The 22,985-nt window shown below is 42.8% G+C and overlaps 1 protein-coding gene across 2 annotated transcripts in view; it reads left to right on the top strand.

Moving 5' to 3' along the window:
- LOC100919047 (ceramide synthase 4) overlaps positions 1–22,985 on the top strand; it is a 55,379-nt gene that overhangs the window by 24,421 nt on the left and 7,973 nt on the right. Inside the window, exons 1-7 of one of the 2 annotated variants that reach the window (XM_003760876.4) lie at positions 13,385–13,513; positions 15,543–15,716; positions 18,449–18,566; positions 19,272–19,390; positions 19,600–19,657; positions 21,706–21,756; positions 22,779–22,871. In XM_003760876.4, coding sequence (XP_003760924.2) covers positions 13,464–13,513; positions 15,543–15,716; positions 18,449–18,566; positions 19,272–19,390; positions 19,600–19,657; positions 21,706–21,756; positions 22,779–22,871 — 663 coding nt within the window. In that variant the 5' untranslated portion in view covers positions 13,385–13,463. Of the gene's footprint in view, positions 1–13,384; positions 13,514–15,542; positions 15,717–18,448; positions 18,567–19,271; positions 19,391–19,599; positions 19,658–21,705; positions 21,757–22,778; positions 22,872–22,985 lie in introns of those variants that run through there. The other variant, XM_031948299.1, reaches the window with a different exon arrangement.

The following is a 22,985-nucleotide window of genomic DNA, read 5'->3' on the forward strand; positions in this document are numbered from 1 at the left end:
AGCAGTGTTATTACTGGGCTTATATCCCAAAGAGACACTAAAGAAGGGAAAGGGGCCTGTATGTGCACAAATGTTTGTGGCAGCCCTCTTTGTAGTGGCTAGAAACTGGAAACTGAGTGGATGCCCATCAGTTGGAGAATGACTGAATAAATTGTGGTATATGAATATTATGGAATATTGTTGTTCTGTAAGAAATGACCAACAGGATGATTTCAGAAAAGCCTGGAGAGACTTACACGAACTGATGCTGAGTGAAATGAGCAGGACCAGGAGATCATTATATACTTCAACAACAATACTATATGATGACCAGTTCTGATGGACCTGGCCATCCTCAGCAACAAGATCAACCAAATCATTTCCAATGGAGCGGTAATGAACTGAACCAGCTACGCCCAGAGAAAGAACTCTGGGAGATGACTAAAAAACCATTACATTGAATTCCCAATCCGTATATTTATGCCCACCTGCATTTTTGATTTCCTTCACAAGCTAATTGTACAATATTTCAGAGTCTGATTCTTTTTCTACAGCAAAATAACGTTTTGGTCATGTATACTTATTGTGTATCTAATTTATATTTTAATATATTTAATATCTACTGGTCATCCTGCCATCTAGGGGAGGGGGGGGGGGGGTAAGAGGTGAAAAATTGGAACAAGAGGTTTGGCAATTGTTAATGCTGTAAAGTTACCCATACATATAACCTGTAAATAGAAGGCTATTAAATAAAAAAAATTAAATTAAATTAAATTTTAAAAAAAAAGAAGAAGAAGAAGAAGAAGAAGCCTTACTGGGGAAGGGACTCCTCAAAAGCCAAAAAGTTGTCCATTGAGTGAGGATTGGCACTCAGGTCTCCTACCTCCCTTGACTTCACCACCCCATTCTCTCCAGTTCTCCAATCTCTCTGATAGCTTTGTCTATCTTCTATCTATCTGTTCTGTCTTTCTCTTCTTGTTCCATCTCCTACCTGCTGATCCCATGATTTAGCTATTTCCTAGGGCTCTGTTCTCATCCTTTTATGCTCTCTCTCCCTCCCCCCACCTTGTAGTAGGAGGAATATTGCTTGACTTTGGAATCAGAAAATCTGCATTTGAATCCCGCTGCTGGTGGTTATTACTTACCCTCATCACTCCAGCCTCAGTTTCCTCATCTATAAAAGGAGGGGATTGGGGCAGTGGGTGATGCAGTAAACCTGAGTGCAAATCTGACCTTAGACACTAACAAGGTTTCTGACCCTGATTGCCTCCAAAAAAGTGAAATAAAATAAAATGAGGGGCTTGGGCCAAGAGAGCCTCTGAGATCCTTTCTAGCTCTACCAGGGGTCCTCAAACTACATCCCACAGGCCAGACATGGCAGCTGAGGACGATTATCCCCCTCACCCGGGGCTATGAAGTTTCTTTGTTTAAAGGCCCACAAAACAAAGTTTTTGTTTTTACTATAGTCCGACCCTCCAACAGTCTGAGGGACAGTGAACTGGCCCCCTATTTAAAAAGTTTGAGGACCCCTGCTCTAGACCATGACCTTATGATCCACAGTGAGCTCATCACCTCCCACAGCTCCACTTCTTCCCTCTGTGATAATAATGCCTCTTAAATCTGAAGGCCCATGGCATCCTCAGACTCAAATGTGTCTAAATCCAGATTCATCATCATCTACTGAAATCTGTCCTCCCCCTCAACAAAGCTTCTTGTCTCTGTCATTGATCCCCATTATTCATCATGACTCTTAAGAGTCATTCTCAACTATTTCCCCTCCTACAAATGGTCACCAAGTCCTAGTCAGTCTAGTTCTGTCAACTACCTCCAACCCACCCCTTTCCTTCCTTTACACAGACCTCCAGCCTACTTGAAGCCTCTCCACAGGATGGTTACACCAGCCTTAACACTGATCTCTATTCTCTCCCTCTCCAATCCCTCTATTCCCCAGTGCACAGAGACCCAGCCCCAATCTGAGCCCCATACCTAGTATCTTTGTAGGGTTTTGTTCGGTTTTTTTGGTGAGGCAATTGGGATTAAGTGACTTGTTCAGGTTCACACAACTAGTGAGTTAAGTATCCAAGGCCAGATTTGTTCTCAGGTTCTCCTGATTCTAGGGCCAGTGCTCTATTTACTGTTCCATTTATTTACCCCCTACTATCTTTTTTGACATTTGCCATTCTCTCTTCTCAGTCTTAATTCCTCCGGATAAGCTAAGTAAGGCTGCCATTTTGCTCTTTTACCCCCATGCCTGACCTTTTTTAGTCATTACAAGAAAAAAAAGAAATAAGCTTTTTTCCCTTTCCTTCTCTCTTCTCCACCCCCTCTCCAAGATAACAAGCCATTCGATATAGGTTAAACATGCACAATTCTTCTAAACATATTTCCATATTCTTCCTGTCGTACAAGAAAAATCAGATCAAAAGGGAAAAAACAAGCAAACAAACAACAACAACAAAAAGTGAAAATACTATTCTTTGATCCATACTCAGTCCCCATAGTCCTCTCTGTGGATGCAGATAACTCTCTCCATCACAAGTCTATTAGAACTGGCCCGAATCGCCTCACTGTTAAAAAGAGCCATGTCCATCATAGTTGATCATCACATAATCTTGTGGCTGTGTACCATGTTTTCTTGGTTCTACTCACTTCACTCAGCATCAGTTCATTTAAGTCTCTCCAGACCTTTCTGAAATCAGTCGGCTCATCTTTTCTTACAGAATAATAATATTCCATTACCTTCATACAGCATGACTTATTCAGCCATCCCCCAGCTGACAGGCATCCACTCAGTTCCTGGTTCCTTGTGACTACAGCAAGAGCTGCTACAGATAGAAATAAGCCTATTATTATGTGCCAGACACAGTGCTAAGAGATTTTTACAATATTATCTTATTGGGTATTCACAACAATCATTGGTTGTAAGTGCCATTATTATTCCCATTTTACAACTGAAGAAACTGAGGCAAATTAAATGAGTTGTCTAAGACTACACTGTTTGTAAGGGTCTAATCCATTGGAACTCGGGTTTTCCTGGCATGGAGCCTAATTCTCTATCCATTGCGCCACCTAGCAGCAGATGGTAGGGAGCAAATACCTACCTGAAAGAAGAAATAAATGAATTCCCAACCTGGAGTGCTCCTGTTCTCTGGGAAGACCTGGAACTATAACGTAGAGGTGTTAGTGATTAGTCTTCTGGTATAATGGAATCTTGGATATCCATCCAAGGTCCTTGCCATGACATCCTGGGTTCTAAGGATCATCCCAACTCTGACATTCCACATCCTATAAATCAGACTAATTCAAAGCTTTATCTCTCCCCTGGGGACTTAGGACAACTTTAGTGGGCAGAACTGTGGAAGTACAGTCAGGTGTGATCTGGGGTTCAAATCCTGTCTCTGCTGCTTCCTAGTTGTACAACAATGGATAAACCATTCAATCCTTTGAAACCTCAGCTTCCTCATTTGTGAAATGGAGTTAATAATACCTGTAGCACTTGCTTTATTGTGTTCATGGTGAGAATCCATTGAGATAATGTTGACTAGTAAATTTCAGTTATTTGAAGAGAGGGGAAAGGGGGCAGAACCAGCCCTGTGACCCTTAGCAGGGGGAACTCCCTAATAGAAAACTGCACTAATTCAGCAACCTGACCTCAAGAGTCAGAGTCTTGTCTCAGCCACAAACTGGTCGAGCACCCCTAGGCAAGCCATTTGACTCCTCAGCTACAGAATGAGTGCTGATCTGTGTGTAACTATATTTTGGTATCCTAAAGAGGGTCAGTCGCTTTTATGTTTTGTAATGGTGGCTTTTTGAGCCTCACGTGGGGTGGGGGTGAGATGCTCCTCTGACCCAGATTATTTCACTGGTAAACCACCCACTCCCCTTGCCTTATGAGCTTGCCTCTAGAAAAAAAGCTGAATCTTTTCTATTTCTGCTTCAAGACAGACGGGTGTCATCCTGAAAGTGGTGACATTTGAGGCTATTCCTTTCCATGAGAGGAGCACGATATGGGGCTCCTGTGTCCTCCTTTTAGAAACTAGAGGCTCTTGAATGCCCAAGGACTTGGGTCAAAATACTTGTTCCAATCAGCCCTGATGTCTCAATGTCGTTGACTGAAGGAGGAAAGGAATCTTCTCTCTTCCCTTCATGTCTGCTTTCCCCACTTTCTCTTCCTCCTCTATCTCCTGTTACCCTCTTCTGCTAATCCTTCTTGATAGTCACTACCCCACACAAGGAAAAGGGCTATAGACCCAGACTATTTACTAGCTAGCAATCATTGGTAAGCTGTGATGGTATCCTGTTTTTTTACTCTACTGTCCAAGTAAAAACCCAGAGCTTCCTCCTCAGTCTCCCTAGCTGACCCTTCCTTAGATCCAGGCTCAATCAATCTCCTTCCCTTCTTCCCTTTCATACTTACTAAGACAATATAATGGCTATCCTAATGACATTCAGAAACTAACTGGATAAGTGGCCCAGGGGTTCCAAGGTCCTCTGGGGCTTGGGTACTAGTGGGGTGAGGGTATGAATGTAATGCCGAAGAAACTGAGCAAGACAGAGATTAGAGACCAATTCAATAATTTATTAAATGGAGAGAAATACTGGGACCAATGCATCCATGTTGATCCCAGGGCTAGATGAGACTATCATCTCAGAGTCTAGCCCCAACTATTGGGGCAGGGAGCTTTTTTCTGGAATAACAAGAACAATGACATTACTGATATTCTAATGACATCTGAAATGGATAAACTTTTATCTTGTCAAACATTAAGAGGGGACAGTTATAACCTAAGGCAGAATACGAAATAGGACAATTGGAGGAACTAGGTCACCCCATTAAAAGGGGACTTTGGCATAACATGAATTCAGTACACTATCAATGATTAGGAGGTGATGACTTCCAGAAAATGTCTGGTCTATGGGGAAGAGGGTGCCTAATGGGGAATGAAGTCAACAAATTCAGCTCTAATCTAATTCAATCCTATGAGCCTTTATTTTATGCCTGTGTATTATGTCAAGTGCTGATGAAGATGACCAGTTCTTTCCTTCAATGAGTTTATACTCTAAAGTGGAAAGTTTCCCAGGGATCCTCCCATTGTTGAGTCCCAACTCCATTTTCTTCCTGCCCTTACACATGTCCATGTTGACTTTGCACCCATAGCAGGCGGTTACCTTTCCTCTCCTCAGATATTTTAAGGCATAAAGTCATTGAATGTCAAATGATACTTTGAAATTTAAAAACCACTTATTACAAACCATCTGTTTGCTGGTGGGAAAAGTGAATCCCAGAGATACAGATTAGATGTCTAATATCACACAGCTAATAAGAAGCATTCTGCGATTTAGGTCTTTTTTTTTCCATCAAACCTCCTTCAATGGCTACTTGGTCTAGCCCAGAGCTATAACTAAAGCCTGCTTAATCAGTACTTTGCCGTAGGGCACCAAAATTTTGTATTTTGAAAAATAACTCCTTCTGCAGATGGAAACAATTGAGTTTGATACCAAATAGTGTGTGTCCTCCCTCTATCAACTGGTGAGCTCTTCCCTCCCCTGGTATAACACTCCCAGGATGTGTGATCCATCATAGGGCTGTAAGGTCTAAAATGTCTTTCGTTTTTTTTTTTCTCCTCTTAGGAAAGAATTTGTCTTAAAAGTTGAAGGCGCCTTTTTCTTCTGCTTGCCCTAGATTGGTGCATTGGGTACTTGCAGTCATGTTTACAGTACAGCCACTTTATTTAGGAGAACCCAGTTGGCAATACCCAGGGGTTACCTTACAAAGGAACCCTATTCCAGGGGGTGGTGCCAGCATTTCTAAAGAAGGGGCTAAGCTCTCCATGGCAGCTGCCAACTCATCGTTGGAATTAGTTTTACCAGGCACTGCTTGCTAAACAGATGGGGAAAGGGAGGTAGGGGAAAACTGACATTGGAATCCATTGGACCTGGATGGAGAAGGGAGTCAACAGTAAAGCAATTGTGGCTTGTTAAGTTATCTTTAAAGAAGACAAAGAGAATTTAGAAGGAGGCCTTCTGGGATGAGGCAAATAGGAAGAGTTCAAAGAGTTTAGGAGTGAGAGGATTTGGATTCAAATCCTCTTCTACTTACCACTTTTGTGATATTAAATGAGGCACTTGGCCTTTGGGGGAGGGGAGCGTTTCCTCATCTGTGAAAAGGGGTAGAGGCCCTAGACAACTGCTAAGGCCTCTTAACTAATGATCCTCCCAACCTCCATTTCAAATAGAAAGAGTATTGGATTTGGCACCAGAGGACCTGTGTTTTATTCTCAGCTCTTAGTAATTGTGATGCTTTTGATATAACTTCCAGCCTCAGTTTCCTCATCTGTCAATTGATAAGGAGATTTCTAAGAGCCCTTCCTAAATCCTAAGAATTCCTATGGGACAGGTCTTCCCCAGGACAACCCAAAGGTATTAGTGATCCTTACCCAGAGAATTCACCTGGAATTTTCCTGGTAGAATGGGTTTCTCTCTTTCCCTCCTTTCTCCAGGAATCCAGGATGTCAGAGTGTAGAAGTCCTTCAGAGACTATTCTCATACAAACTGGAGCTTACCATGAGCCCCTTTCTCAATGTATCATCAAGCTGGTGCTCAAAGACCTCCAGAGGAATCCTTTTCTACTTTGGGCTTGGGCTACTGCTCATCAGGATGTTCATCCTTAGTCAAGCCTTAAGTCTGTCACTCAAATCAGATCCTTGTTCCTTGTTCCTTCTTAGTTCTTCTCTCTTTTCTTCCACCTAACGCTTCACTTATTTGAAGAGAGGAAGCCTGTTTGCATACACACACACACACACACACACACACACACACACCAACCTCCCCCCAAAGCTTTTTCTTTTCCAGACTAAAAACATCCCCATTTCACTCATTGTAGTCTCAGATGGAATGAACTGCAAGTCATCCCTCCGGCCATATTGTTCTCAAAATGTGGCCACCTGGGAATGAACATCATGCTCTTAATTGTGATTTGACTGTATCCAAAGACTATGAAGGGTACTATCTGCTTCTTCCTGGAAGCTTCTCTTAATGTACCCTAAGATCCCATTTGGATCACAGATCTAGAATTGGAAAGAGATCCCAGGGGCCATCCAGTCCAGCCTCCTCATTTGATATTTGAGGAAACTGAGGCCCATGGAGAACTTGGACAATGATTTTTATGACTACAGTCTCCCCCATCTTGTATTTGATTTTTTTAAAAAAATCTAAGTGTAAGACTACATTTCAGGATAGGGATTAAACCTATGATTTCTTAGAGCTTTTGGGTAGTTTTTCTCCATTGTCACCTTCTATTCAACTCATATTTGGAGGGCTGTCTTGATCCTGCAAAAGGTAGTCACTTGCTTAGGGTAACATAGCTACTATCTGTCAGAGGCAGGATTTAAACTATGGTCTTCCTAGCTCCAAAGGGACCCTCTATCCATTGCACTATACTGCCTGCCATTTACTTTATACTTGATATTTATCCTTAAATCATCCCCTCTAATTTATCCAGCATGGGGAGCTACAGCAGTCTCTAGGCTGTGAATAAGTGTTCTCCGAGCCCTTCCCCCAGCACTTCTGTTTATCAGTGGCTATCAGAAGCAAAGGACATGAATGTAAGAGGAAGGCTGCACCATTTTTGTACTTCCTCTTGGTGGTTGGCAGCAGACAGGACCAAGGATAGAGGAAGTGAAGATGGGGGTGGGGCTATGTGTTTTACATGGTGAGTCTCACTCAATTTTATCAACTCGCAGACCATGAAAGCTGGAAGGATCTTTAAGGACTGTCAAGTCCAGTTTTCTCATTTTACAGATGGGGAAACTGAGACCCAGATTGGTAAAGGGACTTATCCAAGTTTACATATTACTAAGCTAGGACTGAGTTTTCTCTTCTCCACCTTTCTCCTCTGCTCTGGACAGCTCTTTCTTTACCCCTAGTCTCCATGCTATAGTTATTGTAAGAAGGAAAAGCAAAGAAAAAATGCTAATTCTGTCATCCCCCAAGCGCCTCTGATTTGTACCAGTATTTCTCATCCTCATCTTCTACCTTGTGCTCCTCATGGATCCAATCAAACGTTTATTAAGCACCAACCACATGCCAGGTGCTGGAGTTGTAACAGCAAAAATGAAACAGTTTCTAGCCTCCAGATGTAGTCTGTGGGTTGGGAAGTGCCCATTCCCTATTAAATACATGATATTGAGCAAGTAACTTTGTTTCCATATCTCAGTTTTCTTACCTAAAAAATGAAATTAAACCAATCCCCTTTCTGAATCCCCTTTCAGCTTTGTAGCTGTGATCTTAAGCTCTTAATATGTTTATTCTTAAAATCCGTACTAAAATATGACATAGGAAAAAATTGGAAAAGGGCACAAGAAGAGTCACTTTGCTATTACTTTGTTAAAATTCCAGTGTTTAAAGCAATCTTCATTAGTTTTTTGGATCTTGAAATGCTTGTATGTGAGAGAAACGTTTGAATTTACAGTAATGAAGGAAAAATGTAATTAAAAATAAAATACATAAAAGGTAATTTGAAGGAGAGACATTAGCTCAAGGAGAACTCCAGAAAGATTTCATGTAGAAAATAGCTCTTGAGCAGAATTTTGAAAGAAACAAAAGAATTCTGAGAGCCAGAGATGAACTGGGAGAGGCATTTCATACAGAAAAGAATAGCAAAGACATAGGCTGGAAATGAAAAATAGAGGATATTTGTGTGAGAACTATTTTCAAGGCCAATTTGGTCTGTAAGAGAAATGTGGCCAGTTAGGTGGCACAATGGGTAAAATGCCAAGTCTGGAGTCAGGAAGAACTAAGTTCAACTTCAACCTCAGACATTTACCATGACCCTGGGCGAGTCACTTCACCTTGTTTGCCTCAGTTTCCTTATCTGTAAAATAAGCTAGAAAAGGAAATGGCAAACCACTACAGTATCTTACCAAGAAAACCCCAAATGGGATCATGAATGATGATTTAAATGACTAAACAATAATGAATATGCAATAAGGTTGGAAAAGTAGGTGATTCAAGTGGGTTATGAAAGCTTTCAGTATTGAGAGTTTCTAGCTAATGCTAAAGACTGCTGACTGTTGCTGCAATTTCTTAAGAAGAGCACAGGGAGATGGTGTCACTTTGGCAATCTCTGGAGATTTCATTGGAAAGCAGAGACTTGAGGCCCAAAGATTAGGGAAAAAGATGCTGCAGTAGTCATTCAACCTTTGTTATATATGTGTTATTTTACACTGGGACAGAGGATAGAGAAGGAAGGGAGGAAGAAAATGGGCAATTAAGCACATATTGTGTGTACAAGGCACTGTGCTAAAGACTTTGCAAATACATTCTCATTTGATCTTCACAACAAACCTAGAAAATGGGTGCTATGTTATTATCCCAATTTTACACTTAAGCAAAAAGGTAGGGAGCAGTAGCTACTCACCTAGCTAGTAAGGATGGATTTGAAGCCAACTACTCCTGATTCAAAATCCAATGCCCTATCCACTATACCAAAGCTTCTTAAACTGTGGATCATGACCCTAAATGGGGTCTCATAACTGAATGTAGGGGTTGTGAAATTGTGATTTATTCAGTGAATAATTTGTATACCTAGTCTTGGGTCATGTAAACATTTCTCAGGTGAAAAGCAGTCAGGATGGAAAAAAGTTTAAGAAACTCTGCACAATACCGCTAATTAGAGCCAGGAATTAATTAACAAGCATTTGTTAAGTACCTAATCTCTGTCATATATTATGAAAATATCCTATTATGTGCCAGGCCCTATGCAAATATTCTCCAACACTGTTGGGGGGGCGGGGGGAAGAGGGAGAAAATAGTTCTCACACAAATATCCTCTATTTTTCATTTCTAGCCTATGTCCTTGCTATTCTTTTCTGTATGAAATGCCCCTCCCAGTTCATCTCTGGCTCTCAGAATTCTTTTGTTTCTTTCAAAATTCTGCTCAAGAGCCATTTTCTACATGAAATCTTTCTGGAGTTCTCCTTGAGCTAATGTCTCTCCTTCAAATTACCTTTTATGTATTTTATTTTTAATTACATTTTTCCCTCTTTAATTACATTACCTATTAAGAAGGTAATAAATGTCCCTGCCCTCAAGAGTGCTCATATTCTAGAAGGAGAGACAAATTGTAAATAACTATGTTCAAGATACGGCAGTGCAAGTGAAAGAGAGAAGGTATTAACGTGGAGGAACTGGGAAAAGTCTCCCTCAGAAAGTCCACTTAAAGCTGAGTCCTGAAGGCAGCCAGAAATTCTGGGGTAAAGAAGGAGAGCATTCCAGGTCTTGCTGATAGCCAGTGCCAGAATGGAGTCGGGAGATAAAGTATCTTGTATGAAGAACAGCCAAATAAACCATTGTGGCTGAATGAGATCATGTAGGGAAGAGGGAAAAGGTTTATGGACAGAGGGGTAAAAAAAGCAGAAAAGGGATGAAGACCTGGGCAATATTGTTTCTTGACAGAGATCAGAGGTCTTTGGGGAGGGAAGAAGAGTAGACAGTATAGTTAACTAACGTTATCAGAGTGAGTGTGCCTGGATTGGAAGAGACCCAATTTTATCCTCTTAACACTTAGGCTTGTCACAGATGGACCGAGTGCTCTAGTAAGATAGTTATGTTCCCTATAATCTTCTCTAATTGTATACAACCAAATAAGGTATTAGCTTAGGCTACGTGGGTTTACCAGCTAGCCCTTCCCCACCTAACTTTCCCCATTTTGGTCTCCATATATTGTGGCTTGGCATAAAAAATTAAATAGGAATTTGGGAGTTTTGCAGAAGTCAAGGACAACACTTGAAGGCAAGCAGATGATGTCAAAAAAAAAAGTTTAGAAAGTCAGAAATATATAAAATATATCTGTAGTACTGCTTAATATCACCAAGTTATTTTTTAATACTGTAAACATGTCATGAAAGAAAAATAAAAATATCAGACTTCTTTTTTGATATGAAAGGAGTTTTTGGGTGTGGATTTTCCAGATCATGGAGGGGTACAGTACCTTTAACCCTCAAAATATGGAAGGAATAACTGTAATATGGATTGAGGAGAATGGAAAGGTAGGGAGGGCCCAGGTTGTAAAAGGGCCTAAAAGCCAACCAGAGTGTTTTAATTTGATCCTAGAGGTAATAGGGAGTCACTGGATCTAATATGAGGGTGTGTGGGGGAACATGCAGCGATGTTAGGGATGACATGGACAGAACTTTTAAAAAATCGCTGGCAGCTGAGTTCAAAATGGATAAGAAGGGAAAGAAAAATGAGGCAGAGAGCCAATCAGAAAGCTGTTGATCTAGGCAAGAGGTGAGGAGGGCTGGTACTAAGATAGTGACTGTTTGAGTGAAAGGAACTAAAATTACAACCAAATCACCTAGTCAGCAAAGCTCAGTATAATCTTTCATGGGGGGAAGGGGTAGATGGGGAAGGTTGGGAAAGGAGGAAGGGATATTCAGTGAAATAGAGGACTTTCAAACCTTCATGATGAAAAGACCAGAGCTTTAAGTCTGACTTTTCAAGTACCAGAAGTATTACAAGATAAACAGGAAAACAAAATCATAAGGGAGTTAATAAAGTTAAATTGTTTACAAACTATTTACCTTCCTACTTAGGAAGGTGGTACTTGTTAACTCCTAACTACTTCAGCATTATTAGGGCAGTTTGAGGTATTCATAGAGAACATAAGTATGGACTGAACCTTTTATGATGATATAAAAAAAAGGGGGGGGGGCTTAAGAAAGAGGAAGAGAGAAAGAAGACCTAGAAAGGAGTAAATTATATCACATAAAAAAGGTGGGAAAAGAGCTTTGACAGGGAGGGAAAATGGGGGAGAAGGAGGGTAAAGAACTTGAATCTTACTCTTATTAAGAACATGCACACTCAGTTAGGTATAGAAATCTATCTTATCCTACAGAAAAGTAGAAGAGAAAGGGGGAAACAAGAGAAGGGGTTGATATTTGGAAGGTGAATTGAGGGAAGTGGCCATCAGGATGAGTATGGCTTGTTGGGAGGATATGGGGGAGCTTCAGAAGAAGGCATTCCTTTCTGAGGATGAGTAGGATGGAAGGAGAGAGACTAGGATGAACCAAGAGAAAATAGGATGAAGGGGGAAATACACAATAATCATAACTGCTAAAAATTTTACATCAGGTTTCTCTGATGCTGATCTCATTTCTCAAATATCCAAAAAACTGAGTCAAATTTATAAGCATATGTTATCCCCCAATTAATGAATGGTCAAAGAATTTGAACAGGTAGTTTTCAGTTGAAGTAACCAAAACTGTTTATAGTTATGAAAAAATGTTCTAAAATATAGGTCTATCCCAAAGATTAGAAAAGCAATATGCACAAAAATATTTATAGCAATCTTTTTGTGATAGCAAAGAATTGGAGATTGCAGGGATGCCTATCAATTGAGGAATAGCTGTTCTTCATGTTATATGTATTATCATGTCATAGTATTTGATTGTGATGAAATACTATCGTGCCATTAGAAAATGATGAGCAGGATGCTCAGAAAAACCTGGAAAGACTTACAGGAACTGATGCCCATTGAAGGGAGCAGACCAGAACAGTGTACACAGTAATATCAACTGTGAATGACTTAGCTATTCTCAGCAATACGTGACCTGAGGCAATTCCAAAAGAATCATGATGAAAAATGCTATCCATCTCCAGAGAAAGAACTGATGGAGTGAATGCGGATCAAAGCATACTAATTTTTTTTTCATGGGTTTTTTTTTTTTGGCCTGTGTTTCCATTCACAACATGACTAATATGAAAATATTTTTCGCAAGACTGCACACGTATAACCAAATTGCTTACCTTCTCAAGAAGGGAGAAAGGGCGAGAATTTGGGACCCAAAATTTTGAATTAATCTTTAAAAGTGTTTTACATTCAGTTGGGAAAGATAAACTATTAAATTTCAGAAGTTTGGAAAAAGCATTTTTGTTGAATGGTGAGGTCAGAGGCCGCACTACGGAGAGATTTAGAGACACTCAGTGTTGTTGGCTTTGTCTAGGAGTTTAGACTCAATTTTGCCCCTCACCCCCATCTCAGTTCCTCCAGCTTGATGGAAATAGAGGCAAGTGAGAAAGCCTAAGAAAATTGGAGGGTGTGAACTGACGACAAAGCTCCTCCCAAAGTCAATGGTCTGTGAAACGATCCTGCTGGGTGAAGGCTTTCGAGTCCCAGCCCTATTTCACCGGGGGAAACCCGAATTGCCCCATGTGGCCGAGCTGCAGCTGCCAGCCAGCCCCGGACCTTCAGCTGGGGCCCGGAGCCTTGATTTGTGAATTCCGGTAGCCGCCGACTGGTGGATGAAGCCTGGGGCAGGGCCAGGGGCCAGCTGGGCTGGACTGAGCGGAGCTAGGGGATGGGACTGGGCGGGGCCAGGACGGGCTGAAAAGGGAGGGAGTTCTTCTGAAGCCCAGCCCTCCCTCCTCTGAGCCTCTTTAGAGGAAGGATCTCCAGGGTGAGTCCGGCTGTCCCGTCTCTCCGGATGGTGAGGGTACCTCCACTCTCTGCTGCCGCTGCCTCCTCTGGACCCAGGTGATCCTCCTATTCCATTCCCAACTAGCAGACACTAGTTATGGGCCTACTGTGTGTGAGGAAGGGCAACTATTGCATTCACACTATTCTGTTTATAAGGCCGGTAGAGAGGAGATGGGGAAGATTTCTGTAGCCGGGAGAATTCAGGAAGACTTCCTAGAAGAGGCGGCACCTGAGCTGGACCTTGATGGGAGGGTATGGGGGAGTTTTGGAGGGGGGCATTCCAGAAAGCTCAAAAACCTTCAAGTGAGGTCCCTCTGTGGTGGGGAGACTTGATCTGGCTACGGCTTAGATGGCCAAAGAGCCTTCAGGCTGGGCAGTGGAAGGTTTGAATGCCAGGCTTGGAAAATAGGATTTTTCCTGAAAGCTTCTCAAAGAGCTATGGAGAGTGGTTTAGTTAATCGAGGAACTGGAAGATCTATGGAGAGTAGTTTAGCCAAAGAAGGACCTGTCTGAGCTGGGCTGTAATAAAATGACTGTCAATCTGTTTAAAATGAGTTAAAGGGAAGCTAGGGGACTGGGATAAAAGGTTAAGCTTGAATTGGGGGGAGGAGGGAGATTGGATGGGAGGTACCTCTTCAGGACTTGGTTCTCGACTAAACGTGGGGAGAAGGGGCTCCTGGCTTGCTCTGGCATCTCCTCCCGCTTCTCTGGGCTCGTGTATTTAGAAATGGGATCAGAGATTTAGAGGTCTAACGCATTCATTTTACAGATGAGGAAACTGAGGTAGAGATTAAGTGATTTGTTCAAAATCATTAAGAGAGATTAAATGATTTGTCCAAAATCACACAGGTAGTAAGAATTGGAAATCGGCTCCAAAGCTTGGGCCTGGTTGAGCTTGACTTAAAACTGCTTCCAGGAGTCCAGGAAGGGCCCAGTGTGCTTAGGTCAGAGAAGGCTGTGAGCTGTCCAGGAGAGAAGACCGAGGTAGTGAAGGCAAGGGGGAAGCTTGGTTGTGGGCAGACTTGACATCTCCATCTCTGGGTGACTTTTTCAGCGTACTTCCTCTGGCTCCCTTCAGGAAAGCCTCACAGGGCAGAACCCGAGACTATTGCTCCCCTGTTACCACTCACCATCCCCTTACCTCCCCCTCCTTGATCTGAAGGCCTTTGCTCAGAGTTGGCCTGGGCTGGGGAGCATCACTCAAGCCCTAAGCCCCTTCTCCTAGACAGCTGAGCTAATTTTAGCCTGGGCCACCAAGAAGATTATCCCCCATCTGGGAAACTTGGAGGGATCAGCCTTTTGTCTTTTCAAAGGACCCTCTGCCTAACAGAAATTGAGCCTCCTTTGTGAGGGCGAAAGTCAGTGGGGACACCAGCCCCTAGACCAACCAATCCCCAGGAGCCAAGCCGGAGCTATGGCTCTAAATGATTATAATTGTACTCTGTCACTAATGTATGATTTTAAGCCTTCCTCAGGACAGTGTGCCATCTCCCTTTTAAATTTCTTCCTAGCTCTGATATTCTAGGTGTAAAGTCTATTCTCTGACTCTGACATTCTATCTTTTAAGGACTCTCTTATATCTGTGGTTTTAGGGTCTCTTTCCCTTTATGGGAGCAGCCCTCCCCAGTCCATGTGACTTTCCTAATCAGTGTTCAAATCACAGCTGGACCGAGCTAGGGGCTGGCAGCTGGCTGGACAAAGTCTGGGACACCTGGGTCTCTTGTGCCAAGGAAGATTAGACAGCAACCAGTGTATTAGATAAGGCTCACCCACGCAGTGCCCCTCTGGTGGCCTTGAGGTGGCAGTGACAGGGAGTCAGATTTGCACACCCGATTTACTATGTGACTGGACAAATTCCTTCCTCTCTTAGGGCCTCAATTTTGCCATTTGTAAAATAAGAGGGTCGGACTTACCTCAAGGTCCCTGATATCTATGACATTCTCTGTTTCCAAAATCAATGATCCGTGTACATTGACTCTCAGTTAACCAGAGTTTTTGATTAACTCACACTTGTTCTCCCTTGCCAATGCTGTATCCCCTCCCTCTCAGGATGTTTTCCATAAAATTCTTGGCTTTTTGCCTCCAGGATGCTGACCAGCCTGTATGAGTGGTTTTGGAAGGATGAGTATTGGTTCCCTCCTGGATACTCATGGGCTGACACGGAAGATTCAGATGGGGTCACCTATCCTCATCCCAGGGACCTGCTGGCATCCATTCCCATAGCATTGGTTCTAATGGTCATCAGATTTGGCTTTGAGAGGTAAGTCAACTTGGGATTCCTTCCTTGTTAGTCCTAGAATGCGGGCACCTATGGGCAAATGCAAAGAAACAAAAAATCAAACTTGTTCATATCTGCCAATAACCATCATGGTATAACAACCAACTTATTCATAAGTCATGTCTCTTCTTGGGCTAGTCATTGGAGGCTTAGTTTCTCATCTGTCAAATGGGAATATTCTTACTTTGCTGATCTTACTGGGCTACTATGGTGAAAGCAATACTGAAGCAGGATTTTTACTCTGATGGTTCCTGTCTTCATCCCAGCCTCTGGCTGGGCCAAAAGAAAGATGATCATCTATTAAGATGATCATCTTTAAACACTAAAGAGTGGCAGTTTGTCACTTTTCAATAAACCCTTCACCTGAGCTAACAGCTCCTCCCCTGCTGCCCAGGACAGCAAGCCAGCTTAGTATAGCCATGGCACCCACAGCAAAGGAATCAATGCAATCCAGCAGGGGATTTCAAAGAAAACTTTCATAAAAAAAGATCCTCTTTTCTCATTGACTTCCAATATAGAAATGGACAAAGGTTTGCCATGTAAACAAAGAAGTCCATGAATTTACAACTGATATAAGGAGAGGATAAATACTTTCCAAGAAAAGGTTAATGATTGTTCACAAGAGCTCTGTGTTGTATTCAGGTCCTTCTCTGGTGATTCATTGTAGTGTGATAGTGGCCCTTAGTTTTTATAGATTGCCCCACTGGGTAGGGCAAGCTCTGGCTTGCTTCCTGAGCCAGAATGGCCTTTGAGCACAGGCTGAAATGCTGTCCAAAGACCAGGCCATGAGAAGGTTGAAGTAGTTCATCACCAAAGAGTTGACCCTCAGAAAACAGATTTGTCTTTCAGGTCTTGCCAACCTATTCAGAAAAACCTGATCTTTATACCAGACCCTGCTGTCTATCAGTCACTGCGACGCACAGTCCCTGATCCAGTCAAACGTTTATTGAGTTGAATTATTACAGAAAACTAAGGCACAGAAGGATTCTGAAGAAATCATTTGAGCAATTGCTGGGTGCCTGCTGGGACTGAACTTGGAGTCAGAAAGACTCATCATCCCTCAGATAATTACCAGCTGTTAAATTACTTAAACTCTATACCTCAGTGTCCCCATCCATAAAATGAGGGGTCAATAAATACATCTACTTCTTAAGTGGTTGTGAAAATCCAGTGAATTAACACAAATCACATTGTAATCATTAAAGCCCTATGTTAATGCTAGCTAATATTATTGTTATCATCATTATTATTGATATTTATTTGAGAGGATAGGATAGACTAAATAACATCGGATTTTTCCCAGCCTATGAGAATTTGAGAGTATACACATTGAAGCAATCCTAGATTGAAGCAAAATAAGAGAATTAGGACATATTTCTATGGCTTTGGTTCATTAAATTGGAGCTGGAAGAAAGTTTATAAACTTATAAGTATCTGAAGTCACATTTCAACTCGGGTCCTCCTATTTTGGATCTGGTACTTGGAAACCGGCTATTTCTTTGTAATCTCAGTTCTCAGACTTAAAATTTGCCCAAGGCCTCCTTGAGGGTCTGTGGAGTCCAGATTAAGGACACTTGAACTAGACCATGCTTGTCCAACTCCAAACATTTTTCAGATGAGGAAACTAAATCCTAGAAAAATGAGGTGACTTCCCCAAACATCACACAGCCTGTAAGTAGCCAAACTGAGATTAAAATCTAATCCTCTCTGGCTCCCAATCCAATAGTCTTTCCCATATATCATGCCTTGTGAATACAAAATGTTTTTTCTCCCAGTAATTCCATAAGATTGCAATATATGAACTATGTGGAATGTTATTGGGCCACAAGTGGGGAGGGTCTTCCTGCCCAGGAGATTCCAGTTAAACTTGGCCAACAGCTTCTTCTACTCCCACATCTACCCACAGCTTTATTCTTGGAATATCATCCTTGCCTTTTAATTGCCTGTTAAATTCATCTCCAACCCTCACAAGACTACCTCCAACGCCTCCTCCTCTTGAAAGTTTACCCTGATTTGACCCTCACTGCTGGTAATAACCTTTTGGTTAGATTCCTTTACCATGTATTTAACCCCGTGATATCACATATAATATATAGCTATGTTGGTATCTTACGCCTCTATCTGTCTATGGCAGGGGTCCTCAAACTTTTTAAATAGGGGACCAGTTCACTGTCCCTCAGATTGTTGGAGGACCAGACTGTAGTAAAAACAAAACCTTTGTTTTGTGGGCCTTTAAATAAAGAAACTTCATAGTCCTGGGTGAGGGGGATAATCGTCCTCAGCTTCCCCATCTGGCCCACAGGCTGTAGTTTGAGGACCCCTGGACTCTATGGGTTCTAAAGGATGTAAGTCTACTCCCATCACTAAGCTAAAACTTTACATATAGAGGCACTGAATAAATACTTGCTGATATTGGAGTTTGCTCTTTGGCTCTGGCTAGTATTTCAGGAGGCTTTTCTCATCAGGAACCCATTTGTAGGGAATGCTCCTTTCACTTTCCCAACATTCCCGAGTTCTGCTGAGATTTAGATTGATCCCCTTATATTTGCCCTTGCTGAGAGCTCCCTTTCTCTTTGTCCCCCTGCCCCTCATCTCCTTCAGGCTATATGAGTTAGCTGGGGCAGGCCAGCTTGGATTTGGCAAAAAGCTCCCAAAGGACCCTAGATGAGGGGGAGGGGTTCTTGGGCATCACATCCTCCTGTCTCTTGTTCTAGGACCATCGCGATGCCGCTGAGCAGGGCTTTAGGTGTGCGTGATCGCCTGAGAGTCAAAGCTGCCCCTAACCCTGTCCTAGAGAACTTTTTCCGGACCCACAATAAGGATCCAAAAGAGGTGAGGAGGTCCCTGGACTGGATGACCTTAAGAAACCCTGGATGCCTAAACTCCTCCAGTTCCCTTCAGGAGTTAATATTGCCCTGTGGGAAATCCCTCTGTGTGATTCATTAGAGGGATTAAGTATGGATTCAGCCTCAGGATGATCTAAGTACCAAGAACTACCATTTCAACACGATAGAGAGGGCCAGGAGACTTGAGTTTCTTTTTCTTCTAACTGATTGCCTAGATGACTTTGAACAAGTTAATTCAACTCTTGGACTTCAGTTTTTCTCATCTGTAAAACAAGGGAGTAGAAAAGGATTAGATCTGAGGATCCTTCCAACTCTCAAAGTCTGTTCTAAAGTTCTTCTCAAAGGGGCTTTCTTCAGGGAGATTTCCCCAGGACATGTCCCTGCCCCAACCCTCCACCTCCCTTCTTCCCAGCTATAATTTGGGCAGTGCTTTCTTTGGGTGGACTTTCCCTGGCAAGGGAAGAGACAGCTCCATTATCCTTAGCCCCAAAACCAGCCCCCATCCCTCAAGCCTCTGATGTAGAGTTCACCAGGGTCTGGAAAGTTCTAGGTTTCTGGGGGCAGAGTGGCAGCTTGGTGAGGTGGACGGTGGCCTGAGTAAACTTGAGGGAGAGGCCGTCTTTCCTGTTGTCACTGAGAGCTTAGGTCTTGCTTTCTCCCCCATCCCCTTTTCCTGTCCTTCTGTCTCCAGGCGCAGCTGAGTCACCTGGCCAGCCAGTGCGGCCTGTCCGTGAGGCAGGCCCAGCGCTGGTTTCGGCGCCGGAGAAATCAGGATCGACCGTTACTGAGCAAGAAATTCTGTGAAGCCTGGTGAGCCTAGGGGAGTGCCATCCATAAAAGGGAGCCTGGCCAAGATCTGGGGTGGGGGACAAGCCTAATTAGGGATCTGGGGTTCTATGTTTTGAGTCTGTCTGACCTGCCCCTGGCAATAGCCCTTTCTATCCATCCCCTCCTTCATCTCTCCCACCCCTGGACCCGGGCTCCCCAAACTTAGTCCATATTCTGTTCTGTATTTTCAGTTGGAGATTTTTATTTTACTTCTCTTCTTTCTTTGGAGGCTTCCTCGTGCTCTACAATGTGAGTATGTCCTTTCCTATCGTCAACACAGATTCCTCTGTCCCCTTTCTCATTCCTTCTTCCACCTCTGGCCCTTTTTGCTGTGCCCATCCTCCTCTTCATTTCCAAACTTTTTATCCCTCCCCTTCACACTATTCTCATATCCTCTTCCATCCCTCTCCCTTTAAGTTCTCATCTTCTCTATCCATCTCTTGCTTCCTTGTTTCTTCCTGTTCCCATATTCTTCATCCCTCTTTTTCCTAGTCATCCCCATTCTTTCTATTTCACCATCCTGTCTATCCACATATTTTTTCCCCTGAAGTAATTGGGGTTAAGTGACTTGCCCAGGGTCACACAGCCAGGAAGTGTTAAGTGTCTGAGGCCAGATTTGAACTCAGATCCTCCTGACTTAGGGCTGGTGCTCTATCCACTGCACCAACCAGCTGCCCCTATCCACATGTTCTTCTTTTCCCTTTATTTTTCATTCCAATCCCCTCTTCTCTCATCCCTTCCCTTCCCAATCTGTCTCTTCCCAATCTCTCAATTCATTTATAACCCCATAGTCTTCATTCCTCTCTTTCCATTCTCTTGTACTGTCTTCATCTTTTTCTTTGATCTCCCCTTCCATCTCTCTCTGCTTTTTTTATCCATCTCTCTCTGTCCCCATGTTCTAAACCATGTCCTATTCCCACCTTGGCCATTATATTGTTGCCCCTGCCCCTCTCATTGTTCACCATTCTCCCATACCTTTCCCCTGAGTCTGAGAGTCAGGGTTGTGTCAGCCTGACCACAGCCTCTCTAAGCCTGTAGCTTAAGTGGCCCACGTGATCAAAAAGGATTAGAAACTCTTTAGTCAGGGATCCATACATAAGATTGAGCCACTTATGAAAGGGAACAAGACCATACTGGTTACAGAAAGAGGTAGAGGGAACCAGCTAAGTGGTTCAGGGGATAGAGCACTAGCCCTGAAGTCAGGAAGACCTGAGTTCAAATCTGGCTTCAGACACTTAACACTTCCTGGCTATAGGACCCTGGGCAAGTCACTTAAACCCAATTGCCTCAGCAAAAAAAAGAAAGAAAGAAGTAGAGAGACAGGCAGAAGATCAAGTGTTCAATTTAAATTGAGGATGCAAAATACAAGCAGAAAGGACAGTTATTGCCTTCAAAGAGATTATATTCTAATGAAAGAAGATATATAAAAGCTAAAAAGCTGACTGGGGAGCGAACAAAAGGGGGAGGGAGAGAATTACTGAAGGGTTGGGAAGTCCAAGAGGAGAATAAAAACTGCCCAGCCATCAGCTGTTGCTAGAATCAACAGAGGCAGGGAACAGGCTTTTGTTAAGGGCTTCTTTTGTACCCACTTGAGAACTGGAGATGCAAAGAAAGATAAAACCAGTTCTACCCATTAGGAGCTCCCATTCTCATGGAGGAGGGACTACATGCAAATAACTAGATGTAAAACAGATAAATCCAGGGTAAATTGCAGGTGTCTCAGATAGAAGGGATTTGAATGAAGAAGGAAAGAATCCTAGACCTGGTGGAGAAACAGTGAAGACATATTGAGTTAGGAAATAGCAGGTTTTATTCAAAGAACAGCAAAGAAGCCAGTAGCACTGTCAATGGATCATAGAATGCTTGGCAGGAAATAAATGTAGAGAAAATGTAGGACTGGAAAGGTAGGAAGGGGTCAGATTTTTGAAAGGCTTTAAAACCAAAAAGAGGATTTTATACTTGATTCAAGAGGTAATAGGGAACCATTGGGATTTATTGAGTAGGTCAAATCACATCCTTTAGGAAGGAGAGGGGAAACGGTGGCAAGAGTCAGACCCTTTTCTCAGATCAGGTTTTGCCCAACAGGTGAAATCCTGACCCTGTCTCAGCAGGGGAGAATGAAGCAGGGGGAGGCCAATATAATGGCAGAACACACTGTTAAGTGGGGATGAGATTATTTATGTTGAGTGCTTGGAGTTCCCTGAGGGCGCCTCAAAGTTACAGGTCAAAGCTATTACCTGTGCAGCTGGCAATGCTGAGGGCAATTTCCTGAAACCCATCCCTTGTTCATCTTCCAGGAAACCTGGCTATGGGAGCTCAAGACATGCTGGGACAAATACCCCTTCCAGGTAGGTAACCCAAGATGGGGATGTATGGCAAACATGCCCAGTAAAACAGGCCTTGGAGCTAAAGCAGATGCTCACGTAGAATCTTAGCTCAAAGTTAGAAGGGATTTCAGGAGCCATTTAATCCAATCCATACCTGGACCAGAGTCCCCTCTATCAGGAGAAATCCATTACATCCTCTGGCCTCCCATTCTACTTTGGGACATCTCTGATTGTTAGAAAGTCTCTCTCAAGCCTTAATCTGCCCTAAATCCTCCAAGTTCCACCCATTACTTTTTCAACTTCTTCCCTGTCGAGGCCCAGGGGACCGAGTCTAATGCCTTCTGCATGTAGTGCCCTTCAAAAACCTAACTACAGTTATGGCTTCCAGTTCAGGAAAGATCTTAGGTCTCTTTCAGATAATTTTGCCTATCTAACCATCCCGTCCCTGATTTTTGAACCAATGTTCAAACCCTACAATATTTCTATTAAATTTGGCCAAGAAACTTTTAAAATCCTGACCATCATTCCAAATGTAAGCTATCTTTCCCTTCTTTTTGCCATTGGCATGTTTATAAGCGTGCAATCTGTGACTTTATCAAAATTAGTGATTTAAATTTTTTTTTCAGTGGCATAGGGCAAAGCACAGACCTTTTGGGTTTCTCATTGGAGCCCTCTGTGCAAATTAGTATTGAATTATTCTTTGGACCAACTATTCACCCAGTCATCTTTCCAACTGTATTATCATCTGGTCTACATTTTGTGTTCTCCCACAAGAATTAAATGAGAGATTTATTGATAAATGCTTGTCTAGAATCTGAATAAAACCTCTTCTGTAGCATTCCCCAATTTTCTACTCTTGTCACCCTTCCATTAAAAGAAGTGAGGTTCATGTATCAGGTTCGTGGGGACAGGTTTCTGGTGCTCTTTGGGCCTTCTGCAGAGAAGGGACAAGGTAGTATTCTTGGACTCATGAAACAGTTCTGTCTTTTCTCACTGTATACTCAATCCACACCATCTAACCAAGTCGTGTCTTTGACCTTCAGCCTCTGCAGCCTGCCATGTACTGGTGGTACCTCCTTGAACTTGCCTTCTACATTTCTCTGCTGCTGACTCTCCCCTTTGATGTTAAGAGAAAGGTGAGTTAAAGAGATCCCAGGCAGAGGGGAAAGGTCCCATTCCTTGAGTCTGATGGAGGACCGTTATTCATACCTGCCTCCCTTGGGAAAGTACCAAGCTTGACTTTGGCTCTG

This window comes from Sarcophilus harrisii, chromosome 1 (assembly GCF_902635505.1).
Source record: "Sarcophilus harrisii chromosome 1, mSarHar1.11, whole genome shotgun sequence".
NCBI lineage: Eukaryota > Metazoa > Chordata > Mammalia > Dasyuromorphia > Dasyuridae > Sarcophilus > Sarcophilus harrisii.